The sequence below is a fragment of the Anabrus simplex genome, chromosome 1 (genome assembly GCF_040414725.1).
Source record: "Anabrus simplex isolate iqAnaSimp1 chromosome 1, ASM4041472v1, whole genome shotgun sequence".
NCBI lineage: Eukaryota > Metazoa > Arthropoda > Insecta > Orthoptera > Tettigoniidae > Anabrus > Anabrus simplex.
In genome coordinates, this window is record NC_090265.1 from 1,498,489,606 (window position 1) to 1,498,505,544 (window position 15,939).

Consider the following 15,939-nt stretch of genomic DNA (forward strand, 5'->3'; position numbering starts at 1 on the left):
TTGCCCTGGGTTAAGGGTGAAGACCTCAACGGCATCTACGGCGGAGAAGATGGACTTCGGTACGGCGGAGATGGCGGAAGAGGCAACCCATCCTTCTGGGGTGTACAGATGGAACCTACTGCCTTGTAGGACGAGGAAGGCATCCTCAAAGGCTAAGGGAGTAAACCCTGAAAGAAAATCCTCTTATGCGTTAGGCCTAGCAAGTCAGCAGGAGAGTATTGAGTATAGTTGCTTCCAATAAGAAAAAGAGCCTCGGAAAGAATATTATAGACCGGACTGACACGTCCTCTCAGACAATTGTAAAGTATGATGACCGTAAGGCTGATGATATACAATGTTCTGAAAGGAAACCCCAAATAAAAAAGAGACCCAAATACCGAATTGGAACTATGAACATTCTATCATTAACTGGAAAGTTAGAAGAACTCCTAGACATGATGGATAGAAGAAAAATATCAATATTGGGATTAAGTGAGACCAAATGGAAAGGGATTGGAAGTAAGACACTTCGTGGAGGTTATAAATTATACTGGAGTGGACAGGAGAAGGTAGCAAAAAATGGTGTTGGATTCTTAATTAACGAAAGGACTGATGCTACAGCTGAAGTTATCTGCAAAAGTGATAGAATCATTAAAATGTCCATGAAACTGGAGAACACTAAGTACACCATCATACAAGTGTATGCCCCACAGACAGGCTGCAGTGAGGAAGACAAAGAGAAATTTCGGCAAGACCTGGAAGATACAGTTAATGAGGAAAATGTTATTATTATTGGAGATCTAAATGCGCAAGTTGGGGTAGACAGACTTGGGTACGAGAACATCATTGGTCCACATGGATTTGGACAAAGGAACCCAGAAGGAGAACAACTATTAGATCTGTACAGAAGAAATGATCTTATAATCAAAAATACATTCTTCAAAAAAAGAGACAGTCACAGAATAACAAGGTACAGTTGGGATGGCCAGTATAGAACATTGATTGACTACGTAATCACAAATAAAGATGGTGGCAGGTACATCACAGATGTAAAGGTCATCCCTAGTGAAAGCATGGACAGTGACCACAGATTGTTGGTAGTAGACTTCAAACATAAGACAAATGAAACGCAGAAACTTATTACGAAAAAAACAAGGATTAAAACTTGGAAGTTGCAAGAAGTCCAAATAAAGGAAGAATACAAACTAAGGATTCAACAGAGTTTGCCGAAGTGTGAAGTAACCAGCGTTAATGAAGAATGGAAGGCCTTCAAAGACACCTTTGTGGGAGAAGCCAAAAACCTATGTGGAGTTACAAGTTCAATCAAAAGAAAAAAGGAGACACCATGGTGGAATGATAGAGTGAAAACAGCGGTGAAAGAAAGAAACCAAATAAAGAAGGCACTGGACAAGGAGAAACAAAAACAGGGACAAGAACGAAATGAACAAGAAATACAAAGACTTCAAGGAGTATACAGGAACAAGAAACTTGCTGTAAAGAACATTGTAAGGGGAGAAAAAGAGAAGAAATGGAATGAGTTTGCAGACAAACTGGAAGAGGACAGTAGAGGAAATATGAAATTGCTATACAGAGTAGTGAAAAACAAGCGAAGGGATCAAGAGACCATAAAAGCAATAGAACGTTATGATGGAACTCTGGCACAAGAAGAGGGAGAAATTAAACAAGAACTCAAGATCTATTTCGAAAAGCTGCTGAATGGAGATACAGAAAACATAACAACGGATAGAGGAGAGCCAAGTCGAGGAACCACAACTGAACCACCAATTACATGGCTTGAGGTTGAAAATGCGCTCAAGAGCATGAAGAAAGGAAAGGCAGTGGGCGTAGATGAACTAAGTGCAGATATGCTGAAAGCAGCGGGAGTTCCAGGAATCCAATGGCTCTATAGACTGCTCAACAAGATATGGGAGGAAAATACTGTTCCTGAGGACTGGAAGATGGGCATCATTGTACCTCTGTTCAAGAAAGGAAGCCGACGAAAATGTACTAATTACCATGGTATCACACTACTGTCTCATGTCCTGAAAATATTGGAAAAAATAATAGAGACCAGAATCAGAGATATTGTTGAACCAATTTTGGAAGAAGAGCAGTATGGTTTCAGACCAGGAAGGTCAACTACAGACCTTATATTTGCAATTAGGATGCTAATGGAAAAATACTGGGAGAAGAACAAGCCTTTATTCCTAATATTTTTGGACATTGAGAAAGCATACGATAGTGTACCAAGGGAAAGAATTTGGCAATGCATGAAAGAACTTCAAGTGCGAGACAGCCTCATAGACAAAGTGAAAATGTTGTATAGTGGGAACAGAAGCTGTATTCAAGTAGGATGTGGTTTGTCGGACTGGTTTGAAACAAAGAGAGGAGTGCAGCAGGGCAGCTCATTGTCACCACTTCTATTTATTATTGTAATGGATGTAATAATGAAATCTATTAAAAGGAAAGAACACGGAGATATCAAAGCCTTCACATTTGCAGATGATGTTGCGATCTGGAGTGACTCAGAAGATGAATTGGGAGAGAGAATACAAAGCTGGAATGAGGAGTTTAAGAAATATGGTTTAAACATCAGCAAGACCAAGACGGTGGTGATGAAAGTGTATGGGGAAGGAGCAGAACCAATAGTCATGTTAAATGAAGCTCAACTGGACAGCGTTCCAGTTTTCAAATACTTGGGTAGCGTTATATCAAATGACAACCTAGCAAAACATGAGGTGAACAATCGAATCAATAAGGCAGCACAATTTTACCACCAGGTAAGACACCTGCTGTGGGATGAGCAAATACCCATGAAAACAAAAATGACATTGTACAAGTCCTATTATACACCAATTCTTACATACAGTCTCAAAACCACAACACTGACCAATAGAGATAATTCCAAACTTCAGGCAGCTGAATGAAATTCCTACGCACTATGATCCAGAAAACCAGGAAAGACAAGATTAGGAATGAGAAAATTAGAGAAGAAGTAGGAATAGACAATTCTCTCCTAAATAAGATTCAGATATCAAGACTGAAGTGGTTTGGTCACATGAAGAGGATGCCAGTAAACAGAACTGCAAGGAAGGAATTTGACAGAAAGGTAGAAGGAAGACGACCCGTGGGAAGGCCACGAAGGAAATGGATAGATTTAGTTAAGAGCGATGTAATGCTGAGAGGTCATGATTGGGACAAGTTGGTGGAGGAAGAATGGTACAAGGACAGGATGAGATGGAGGAGGCTCATATACCACACCCGGGAAACTGGAGATGGTTTAGGATGATGATGACGACTCCCAGTTCTTCCCGCATATCTTTGTTTTTTAATCTGTCTCTCCTCATTTCTTGTACCAAAAGTCTCAGGAATTTCATTTCAGCTGTTTGTACTCTGTTCTCATCCCTCTGAGTCATTATCCAAGTTTCTGCTGCATGTCATTATAGGAACACAATAAGTTTTATACATAGCTTCTTTAGCCTTCATTGGTATATCCTTGTTCCATACTAGCCCTCTCACCTGTTGATAAGAAGCACTCCTCAGTTGTATTCTTCTGTTAATTTCCAAATCTATTCTTCCATCTTCCGACAGTACACCTCCCAAGTATTTGGAGTGTTTTACTACTTCCAATTCCTTATTTCCCACTTCAATAATTCCTTTTCCTTCTTTCTCGCCTCTACTCATCACCAATGTTTTACTCTTCTCCACATTTATCTTCAATCCCCATTTTTCAATATTTTTATTTATTGCATCCAACTGTTCTTGAACCTCCACTTCATCCTCACCCTAAATCACCACATCATCTGCAAACAACATCACCTTCATCTTCTTCCTACTGTAATCTTTCATTGCTGCCTTCATGATGTCATCCATCATCACTAAGAATAGTAAGGGTGACAACACATTTCCTTGTTTTAGTCCATTCTCAATTCTAAACCATTCTGATGCCCCGACTGTAGTCTTCACACTACTGTAGCAATCTTTGTACATTGCATTTATCATGTTTCTCAATTCCTTGTCAATCCCTCTGTTTATTAGGCATTCCCAAACTTTTGTTCTAGGGATGCTATCATAAGCCTTCTCCAAATTGATAAAGTCATTATCATACCCTTTCCATATTCCCAACTTTTTTCCATATTTTGTCTCAGGATGAAAATGGGTTCCACTGTTGACCTGCCTCCTCTAAATCCAAATTGTTCTTCTTTTATTTGGCTTTCTACTCTTACTCTAATTCTTTTTTCTAGTATTCTTTCCATTACCTGGGCAATATGTGGGATGATGGTGATTCCTCGGTAGTTACCACATATCTTCCTATCTCCTTTCTTGAATACTGGTAATATTATTCCCTTTTTCCAGTCTTCAGGAACTTCCTTCTCTCTCCACACACATCTGAGAAGTCTGTATGTCCATTGCAACCCCACTGGTCCTGCTGCTTTGATCATGTCTATTGACACTTCATCTATTCCCACAGCTTTTCCCATCTTCATTTTACTAACTGCCCATTCCACTTCAGCCGTAGTAATGTCCGATTCTTCTTTTTTCCTCCTCAATTTTATTTGCTTGTGTAATTTCTCCACTTATCTGATGTCTCACCTTTAGTAGCTCGCTGAAATATTCTTTCCATCTGTCCGTTATCTCTTCTGGTTTAGTCAATATTTCTCCTTCTGTGTCTTTTACGAATCCAGTGTTCACCTTCTCATTCCATCTACTTTTTACAACTCCAAATAATAATTTTTTCCCCATAATTTAAATCCTCCCTGATTTCCTGGGTGAATTCTTTCCAGCTTTTCTTCTTTTCCTCTGCAATTACTTTCTTGGAATTTCTTTTTTGCTTCTATATATTTTGTTTTACTTTCTTCAGTCTTTTTTGTTTTCCATTCTTTCCAAGTTTTCTTCTTCTTTTTTACCTTTTCCTTCAATCTATCATTCCACCATTTTGTTGCATTTTCCCTTACTTTTCCTGATGTTCCTCCACATGTTTTCTCTGCACTACTTACAAATGCCCTCTTAAAATTTTCCCTTTCTTGTTCCACCTCACTGATATCTGTCCATGGTACCTGTACTCTCAAATCTTTCTTAAACTCTTCTCCAACCTCCTTTTCCTTTAATCTCCAGACCTTAATCTTTCTTTCTCTTTTAACTGACAGTTTAATGTCCTTTTCCACTCTTAATTTTGCCACCACTGCTCTATGATCACCCCCAAAAGTTTCTTCTGGCATGGCTGTAACATTCATTAGCTCTTTCCGATGTCCTTTTTCCACTAGTATAAAGTCTATCAGATTTTTCGTTCTTCTATCTCCCCATTCATACCTCGTTATTTTCTGACAATATTCTTCCTGAACCACATATTCCCTATAATTAATTGATTCCACTGACAGAAGTCCATTGAAACATTCCTTCCGGGTTCTTACTTCCATACGCATATGATCCCAAGATCACCTCTCTTTCTTGTCTGTCTCTTCCCATTTGAGCATTTAGGTCAGTATCAGAAGGCATCACATTTGAAAAGTGGAGCTGGCAGCAATTATTGCACCTCCCATTGAGAGTAAGAAGAACAAATGCAGCAATGTTACATGAAATCGTGACAGGTTCTTGATTATTTACCGAGACTATATTGTAAAATACTTTAGTCAAGTGATATAGTATGATGGCAAAAGTCTTGAAAAATTGGATGTCCAGGGAAATGTAGAGGGAAACTGGTTCACAGAAAGAACATCAGTCTAGATCAAATCCAACACTTCACCGCAAAACATTTACAGATTTCTCCAGGTGCAGGAGAGTAAACTAGTAAAAATTTTATAGAACAAGTATTAAAACACTATGCAAGTAAATTATAATTCACACAAAGAATGTCATTGCTTCATGTCATGATTCCTGATGAATGAGGAAAATGAGTTACCAGGGAAAAAAAAAATAATGTAAATGCAAACAACTATCATACCCATTATCTTTCGAGTCATGTAGTTTTAATATTACTGTATGCAGCAATAGTAATCAGAACCTGCAAATCAGAAAAACCTGTACGGAATTATTCATTATTAGTATAAAAATTAAACAGCTATATCAGCAAAAGAGTGATTCAACTGTGCTGTTACGACTGTTTAATTTTAATAATACAACCATCAGCACTGCTTTAATATAATAGTCAGAAGGGTAGGACTACGGATTGCCTGACTCTGAACACCATCGGTGACTGGAAAACACCTGAAGGCACAGTGCAGAATGTAGAAAAGTGTAAATACTGTACCTTGCAGAATATGTAACAGGAAGGAACAAGAGCAGCAATGGGACAAAACAGAGGGTGAAAAAGATGAGAACTATCTACCTTGCGACCAGAGAATTGTACAATAAAAGCAACATATCAACAAACACAAGGCTCAGGCACTACAAGGCAACAGTGAGGAATGCGGTACTGTACGCGGCCGAGACGATGATACTAGGAAGGCATGGGGCAGAGCAATTGGAGAAAGATTAAAAAAAAAAATTCTGAGAAAGATACTGGGACCAAAAAAAGGGAGGTGGATGGGAAAGAAGATTAAGGGACGAACTGTACTGAAACATAAGGGCGATCTATGCAGAAATATGACACAAAAGAGCAAGATTATGTGATCAGAATGGACATGGAGAGAATGACTGGAAGGGTATGGGAGACAGTGGGTAGGACAAGAGGAAAGACCATGACAAAGCTGTCTGTGGCTCTACAGAGGCTGTAATAAAAGAAGAAGAAGAATGGTTTTGATATCTTATAATGATTATAAAGGAATTATTTGAGTCAATTATGATAAAAAATATTAAAAAATGAAAGAAGCTGAATGTAGTTTCCTCTTACCGATTCCTTGTCGTGTTGGAGGCAATCTTTTGGAGCATTTTCTTTTCCTTCCCTGATATGAAACCTATAATAAAGAGAACATATTAAAAAAAATTGTTTACCTTATCATAAAAATGGTATTATACACGAAGCGGCCATAAGTCATAGGAAGACACTGAATGTGATGTTAATAACGAGTTGCTCCTCTGCGAGCCCTCAAAATGGCAGGAACATGGCGAGGCCTCGACTCTACAAGATGTTGGAATTGTTCTGGGGGGATTTGAACCCACGCATCTTGCACTGCTACCCACAATTGGTTTGTGTTGTTGGTGCGGGGTTCATCGAGCATACACCAGCATCAACAGCATCCCATAAATACTCGACTGGATTAAGATCGGGGGATCTGAAGGGTCAATCTATGGTCGTAACTTCACTGGAGTGCTCCTCCAGCCATATGCGTGCCACCACAGAGCGGTGATATGGTGCATTGTGCTGTTGAAACAGAGAATCTCCATCAGGGACTCTAGGGTCAGAAAGGAATGCAGATGGTCTGAAAGAATGCCCACATAACGTGCACCTGTCAGCGTTTCCTGCAGCCGAACAATGGGGCCTAATTGCGACCATGAGAACGCCACCCAGACCAGAACTGCGCCGCCTTCCGCGTGGACACAACCTTGTTGATATGCAGGATCCATAGCTTCATAGGGCATACGCCACACTCTGACGTGCCCATCAGCTCGATACAAATGGAACCGGGATTCATCAGACCACACCACACGCCGCCAGTGTTTCATGCCCGATGTTTGTGGGCCCATGCATGTCAATGAGCTCGGTGTTGAGGTGTCCGCAAAAAGATACGAGTTGGTCATCGCTGGTGAAGCCTATGCGGTGCAATTGCCTCCTTACAGTCCTGGTAGAAATGGGTTCCTAACTCCCAACATTCAACTGGGTGGTGAGCTGACTCACAGTAGCCTATCGAGCATCCAGTATGGTTTTCTGCGGCGGTGACATGATGTCTGTTTGGTAAACACTGGTGGTCTTCCTATGTGGCGGTTTACGCGTGTGGTAACAATCTCTCTGCGATATTGAAGATTCACCCTCGACACTGTTGACCTCGGAAACCCGAATTCGCATGTAATCTCTGCAATGCTATGACCAATGCACTGATAAACATTCCGTGTTCAAAGTCGGTTAACTCGCGATGTGTTGCCATCTTCACGACACTGGTGTGTCCGTGATAGACTGCTCAGCTACGCTGCAACTAGCCACAATGCTCAGGGGTCATACACGCCACATTTTCTAATGGGGTACCCCTTCGCGTGACTTTTGGCCACTCAGTGTACATTGCCCCATCTGTTCAATTTGAAAGGGAGAAAAGTATTATTAACATCAACTCTATTAGTTTACATAGTCAATGAGAAATTTCACAAGACAGGTATTTAACACGTTACATAAGTAAATGATAATTCACATTAAGAGTGTCATAGAAGGACTAACATTTGCCTACTATAAATATTATTTAGGACACAAAACTGAAAATTGCCTGGAACCTGACTTCTAAGTGGTATTGTCACTATTAAAGGAATATAATATGATAGGTTTAATTTTAAAATGTTATCAAGAACAAAGACAATGATTCTTCATGAAATGTGCCTTTTCTTCCTCTAGCATTGATTACAGTAATTTTTCCTGCCAATCAGGAACCATGGTTGTAGTTTCATAATATGGTTGATATTGTGACTACAACAGTGGGAGTCCTTGGTCTTTTTCTGTCATGGAATCTCTACTGGATTTTGGACCATATTTCACAACAGGAATTTACCTTAATTTTGAACTATATTGGAGCTTATACTTTTATGACATACTCTAACAAAATAATAATTTTTCTGATATTTGTAGAAGATAGGTACAATCTGTATATTCAGTTGGCAGCTATAAGTTATCTAGAGCATGCCATTTTTCCTAGTTCTCCATTTACTAGATTTGTTCCTACTTTACCTTCTGAAACTGCATGTATATTTCATAAAGGTATTTTTGATTGGAGTTCCAAGTCACTGTGATTGAAATCAGGAGGTATGATAGGAAATCTATTAAAACTGGTCGCAAAAAGTTATTCACACACTTCTAGATCTGCACCAATAACCACGGAAAAACTTTTTGGACCAGAAGTAGGACCATCCAATTTTTGAAATACAGGACAAAGCAGCAATTTGTTTGTACAAAGTTAACACACAAACCAATGCAGAAGCCAACCTACATGTTGCTCCAACTTTTAAATGACACCATTTTTCACTTTCATATTGACAACAGTACCATGTAAACCTACAGAGATGCGCTGAGAAAGATTTAATTCACTAGTTGTAACGAAATCTCCTACACTTTATAAAATATTTTTTGCTGAACCACTTAGCCAATCAAATACTTGAAAATGTTTGAGAGTATGTATCGGTACACCTGGGGTACAGCATTAAAGGAGGGAGAGAGAATCAGACAACAGAGATTTGGCCTGACCTGGGCAGCTTTCTGGAGGCTTGGCTACATCCTTCACATGTGCTGATGAACCTCAAGAGGAAAGTGTACAACATATGCATGCTACCTGTTGGAAGATATGGGCATGAAACTGTTATTTTACAGTGAACAGCGGGAACTGCCTCAGAATCTGTTAGAAAGCAACTCTATACTTGAGTTAGCCTGAGAGATCAAGTCTGAAGATCAGGTGGATGACTTGTGTCGCTGAGTGGTAAGACTGAAATGGAGGTGGCAGGCCATAAAATGAGGAGCACCAAGGCTCTAATCGAGTAGAGAGCATGGAATTCCAAAAGAAGTGTTGGCAGATCACTCATCAAATGGAAGGATGTCGTCCAACACCACAGAAGTAACTGGATGCTCACCGCCCAGCAGAGCAAAATCTGGAAGGAAAACAAATGGGCCTATGTTCAGGAGAGGACATCAACAGGCTGGAGGAGGAGGAAGAGAGAACCACTTAGTGCCTTCACATACCATAAACAGAACAGCGTCTTCTAGGAGTACTATATGCTCAATCAATCAATCAATCAATCAATCAATCAATCAATCAATCAATCAATCAATCAATCAATCAATCAATCAATCAATCAATACTGATCTGCGTTTAGGGTAGTCGCCCAGGTGGCAGAATTCCCTATCTGTTGCTTTCCTAGCCTTTTCCTAAATGATTTCGAAGAAATTGGAAATTTATTGAACATCTCCCTTGGTAAGTTATTCCAATCCCTAACTCCCCTTTCTATAAATGAATATTTGCCCCAGTTTGTCCTCTTGAATTCCAACTTTATCTTCATATTGTGATCTTTCCTACTTTTATAAACGCCATTCAAACTTATTCGTCTACTAATGTCATTCCACGCCATCTCTCCGCTGACAGCTCGGAACATACCACTTACTAACAATTTGTTGGTTATTTTGATCCACCTTTTCAATACAAATTACAGTTTTTGTTGCTAAGTTGTAATGTTACAACACTAATTTACCGGGACATGTTTCGCTTTTATTCACAAGTATCATCAGCCTATACAATTGCCTCAAGGTTTGTCATATTTGGATTGTTGTTACAAATTTCATTACACTGAATGTAAATCTAATTTCAGTGATAACAATATTTAAAACATAAGAATAATATACACATTAAAAATTATGACAATATGATTTGCAATGTTAAAATGGAGTAAATCTTAATTCTAAAACACACTGACGTCCAAAACACAGTTTTTACAATTTGAAAATTTGGCTAAAAATTGTTTGCAATGTTAAAATAAAATTGATTCAACTATAATTTGGCATTAAAATTTGAGTCATAAATATAAATATTGGATGTTAATATATAGGAGCCATAGTTTCTGAAGTGCATTGGTTTCTAGAATACAGTAACATTTCAGTATTGAGAATTTTAGTTAAGAATTGTGCTCTCTAAATAATGTTATTTAAAAAGACTGTAATTTTGCATTATGCGTGATTAGTCATGATGATAATCTAGAATTGAAGTCTTGGGTTCGTTGGAAAATGGCTTCTAGATTTGATGAGGCTTGCTGCTGCAGTTTGGCAATTCGATCAGAGGAAGTATTGACACATTTAATTCTTGTTTGTAGCGACCAGACTCTCCGTTGGAAGTTGATTGTTTTGATGTAAGTTATGGTTAAAAGGGGCTTCAATCCAAATTTTGAGTATCTGATTATGTTTCTTTCGATTTATAGAATGGAAGAAGCATCCCTTTGTCTGCTGCTATAGAATCTTATGGACCTTATTGCGTTACTGTGACTATTGTCTGTTGTAGCTCAATTCTAGATTATCATCATGACTAATCACGCATAATGCAAAATTACAGTCTTTTTAAATAACATTATTTAGAGAGCACAATTCTTAACTAAAATTCTCAATACTGAAATGTTACTGTATTCTAGAAACCAATGCACTTCAGAAACTATGGCTCCTATATATTAACATCCAATATTTATATTTATGACTCAAATTTTAACCACTACACTGCCCTACACGTGTCGCCCGGCTGGTGCTAAGAAAGCAACAGTGATAAGATGAGACCGAACTGTTGGAAACGACCTCTCGGTCAAAGAGCGAACAAGAAGGAGATGTGTGGTCCTTTTCAGGACGTTCAAGTTCGTAGAATTGGACCATCGCTGTGCATTTGTCAATTGAATATTGAAGGGATTAGTCGAGCGAAATGCGAGTATCTTTCCAGGATTGCACTGAAACATGCGGTTGATATCATCGTGCTTCAAGAAACACACACAGCAGACGAACTACAGTTACAGAGTAGGGGGAAAATTCCAGGCTTTAAATTGGTAGCGTCTATCATCAAAATTATGGCCTTGCAACTTATATCAGGAATGATATAACAAATTACCAATTACTATCTGTAAATTCTGAAAATGACATTTTTACTACTACAGTTAACATTGAAAACTTGACAATAGTTAATGTGTACAAGCCACCAGATATTACTTGGCCTAATCCTCCGATACCTTATCTGCAGTATCCTACTATATATCTCGGAGATTTCAATAGTCATCATCATTTTTGGGGATATAACAAGGATGACTCTAATGGTGAAGTTCTTGTGGACTGGATGGAAACTGAAAATTTGAATCTGATTTTTGATGCTAAGGACCTGCCTACCTATCAATCAGCTTGCTGGTCTCGAGGCTACACCCCAGATCTTTGTTTCACAAATCGGCTTCATAATTCACACAGTCAAGTTCGACGTACAGTGCTCAACGGTTTCCCACATAGTCAACACAGGCCTGTTCTCTTGGAGGTTGGGATGTCTTTACCTGTTGTTCGTTCACATCCTAAACCAAGATGGAACTTCACGAAAGCCAATTGGACTGAATTTGCAAAGCAAACAGACTCCAATATAAGATGGATCAAACCAACATACAACAACTACAGCAGATTTGTAGGGGTTATAAAAGGTGCAGCGAGACGATGCATCCCTAGAGAATATCGTAAGGAGTATATCCCTGGCTGGAGTTCAGAGAGTGAGGAATTACTACGAGAATATGAAGAACATCCTAATTCCGACAATGCAGCTGGTCTCCTCCAATCCTTGGATGAGAGTCGAAGAAGGATCTGGCAAGAAACAGTGGAATCCCTAGATTACACCCATTCTAGCAGAAAGGCCTGGTCTATAATTAGGAAACTGGATTCTTCAAACCCTGCAACTAAGAGATCAAAAACAGCCATCAATCTGAATGATTTTGCTAATCATCTAATATCAGTTTCTAAAAAAACAAAAGACAAGTGAACCAAAAAGGATATCAAATTAAAGTTGAACATCAAGAAAAGGGCAGCGCTGCAGTTTTCTGAATTCTCTACTCCATTCAAAGAAGGGGAAACTGAAGCTGCAATAAAAAGTATGAAACTTGGAAAAGCTGCAGGATTTGATGGAATTTATTCTGAATGTTTGGCTCATTGCGGACCAGCCACAATAAAATGGTTAACCAACTTCTTCACTAATATTCTGCAAACTGGAAACATATCACCTCTGATGAAGAAAACAAAAATAATAGCCATACTGAAACCAAATAAAGATCCGTCTAAAGTGGAAAGCGACCGTCCAATAGCACTTCTAAGTGTTACATATAAACTCCTTGAGCGACTGATCTACAATAGAATTTATGAAACAATCAACAGCTACATTCCTATAGAGCAAGCAGGATTTAGACCTGGAAGTTGTAATGATCAAGTACTGTCTCTCACCATGTATATTGAAAATGGATATGAGAGGAAATCAGTAAGCGTGGCTGCCTTTTTTGATCTATCAGCTGCCTATGATACTGTCTGGCGAGAAGGACTCCTTCTAAAATTTTTGAGTGTGATCCCATGTCGTAAACTTACGGCCTTACTTAGCAATATGCTCAGTAATAGGTACTTCCAGATCTACGCTGATAATGACAGAAGTAGCGTGTTTAAAATAAATGATGGTTTACCTCAAGGATCAGTCCTTTCCCCCCTTCTTTTCAGTCTGTACATATATGACCTCCCAGACACATCATCAAGAAAATTCATTTATGCTGATGACATTTGATTGGTGACTCAGTGCTCCAACTTTTGTGATGCTGAAACTACTTAGCCACTGATCTGGAAACCTTGGATGTATACTTCAAGAAATGGTGCCTTCTCCTAAATCCTCAAAAAACAGTTATATCTACATTCCACTTACGCAACAGATAGTCTAATTACAAACCAACAGTCAGATTCCGAGGTGAAGTGTTGCCGTTCTGCAGTACACCAAAATACTTGGGAATAACACTTGATAGAACTTTGACTTTCAAGCAACATCTTTCAAGTGTAGCTGCTAAAGTAAAAACTAGAAATAATATTCTTCAGAAACTTGCTGGTACATCATGGGGAGCCAATACTCATGTTCTAAGATCAACAGCATTAGCCTTGTCATATTCTGTTGCTGAATACTGCTGCCCCTCTTGGATCAATAGTGTTCACACAAAGAAGATCGATGTACAACTCAATCAGGTAATGCGCATAATCTCGGGTTGCATTCGGAGCACGAACACACTATGGCTTCCTGTTCTCAGCAATATTGCACCTCCAGCCCTAAGACGATCAGAAGCTCTCCTAAAGGTTTGGAAGAACATTCAGCAGAACCCCCAACTACCCATCCATCAAGATATTATGCACACTGAACATCAACGACTGAAATCAAGGAAACCACCCTGGCGTACAGCAATGGATCTTGAAAGAACCTCTTTTCATGTTAACACTTCATGGAAAGCCCAGTGGGATCAGTCTTCGGTAGTGAACAAACATCTGGTTGAGAATCCTTCTAAACGAGTACAAGGATTTGATCTCCCAAGACGACAGTGGAGAATCATCAATCGGATAAGAACTGGACAAGGCAGATGTGGTTATCTGTTGTGCAAATGGGGTTGGACTAGGTCTGCATATTGTGATTGTGGTGCATCTTCTCAGTCAATCCACCACATTGTTGCTGACTGCCCAATTAGAGCTTTCAAAGGAACGCTGATGGACATTCACCGCACATCGGATGAAGCAGTTGATTGGGTCAAAATGCTAGACCTAGAGTTATAGTATTGTACGGACTTGTGACTACACACATTTACCCTGAACTATATACATGTGTTTACATAGATTCATCATACGATAAATAAATAAATAAATTTTATTTTAAAATTGCAAACAATTTTTAGCCAAATTTTCAAATTGTAAAAACTGTGTTTTGGACGTCAATGTGTTTTAGAATTAAGAGTTACTCCACTTTAACATTGCAAATCATATTGCCATAATTTTTAATGTGTATATTATTCTTGTGTTTTAAATATTGTTATCACTGAAATTAGATTTACATTCAATGTAATGAAATTTGTAACAACAATCCAAATATGACAAACCTTGAGGCAATTGTATAGGCTGATGATGCTTGTGAATAAAAGCGAAACATGTCCCGGTAAATTAAATCAAAATCTCTTTATTTGCAAATGAGGTGCTTACCTCGGTGGCAAATGGTACACTAAAATACATTATTGTCAAGCACTAAATATTAAATTAACAAGAGAACAAAATTTTCCTATAATACAATATTATACAATTTACGCTAACAATTTTTTCTATTAAACACACAGCTCATCCTTAGTAAATTTATATTGTTTACAAAATTCTACTAATAATATCTCCTGTACTACTTACAAATATAGTCAACTGATATACTTTATGTGGAATTACTTCAAATGATACTGTACAACTGGTATAAGATTAAAATTTACATTGCATTTATTTACTTTTTTCTGTTTTTCTTTACCCATTCTGGAACCTAAGTAGTATAACGACCTGCTGCGTCTTAACCAGAGCCCCTTTTGCCACCACTTTTCAGAATTCCTGAAGGGCCTTCACAGCTACCGTAGCGGTACCAGGGCCCTCGAAGTCCCCACTGTACTTCACCCCTACAGGCAGTCCCCTACTTTGGCTGTCCAAACTCCTTAGACTAGGGGATGGAATTAATTTATTCACACACATTTTTTTATTTACATTAACCTGCACTGGTCGAATGCCCTCTAACATTTCATTTATTTTCTCTGTTGCTGTTTATTCTCTTCTTGAATATCTGTACAGATTTTGGAAAAGGATCAAACACTACCCCTGGTAAACTGTTCCACTCCTTTACACCCTTCCAAATGAATGAAAATTTACCCCAATCGCTTCTACTAAAATTTCTTCTAATTTTACATTTGTGGTCAGTCCTGCCGATATAATTATTTTCCAACTGAAGCCTCTCACGGATATCTCCCCATGCTGCTTCTCCTGTATAGGCTCTATATAACCCTATAAGTCTAGTTTTCTCCCTTCTCTTACTTAAAGTTTCCCACCCTAGTTCCTTTAACATTTCTGATACACTACTATTTCTCCTGAAATCCCCTGTTACAAACCTTGCTGCTTTCCTCTGCACACTGTCTATTTCTTTTATTAGGTATTCTTGGTGAGGATCCCAAACACTGTTTGCATATTCCAATAATGGACGAACCATACTTAAGTAACTTTATTCTTTTGATTCTTTTGGCATCCTTTAAGTAGCCTCATTATGACATGTAATGATCTGTATGCTTTGCCAAAAATGTCATCAACATGAC

At 38.6% G+C, this 15,939-nt stretch overlaps 1 protein-coding gene across 3 annotated transcripts in view; it reads right to left on the bottom strand.

Moving 5' to 3' along the window:
• LOC136858445 (titin homolog) overlaps positions 1–15,939 on the bottom strand; it is a 415,865-nt gene that overhangs the window by 133,539 nt on the left and 266,387 nt on the right. For all 3 annotated transcript variants that reach the window (XM_067137993.2, XM_067137992.2, XM_068225556.1), the window contains one exon: positions 6,809–6,872. In XM_067137993.2, coding sequence (XP_066994094.2) covers positions 6,809–6,872 — 64 coding nt within the window. The remainder of the gene's footprint in view (positions 1–6,808; positions 6,873–15,939) is intronic.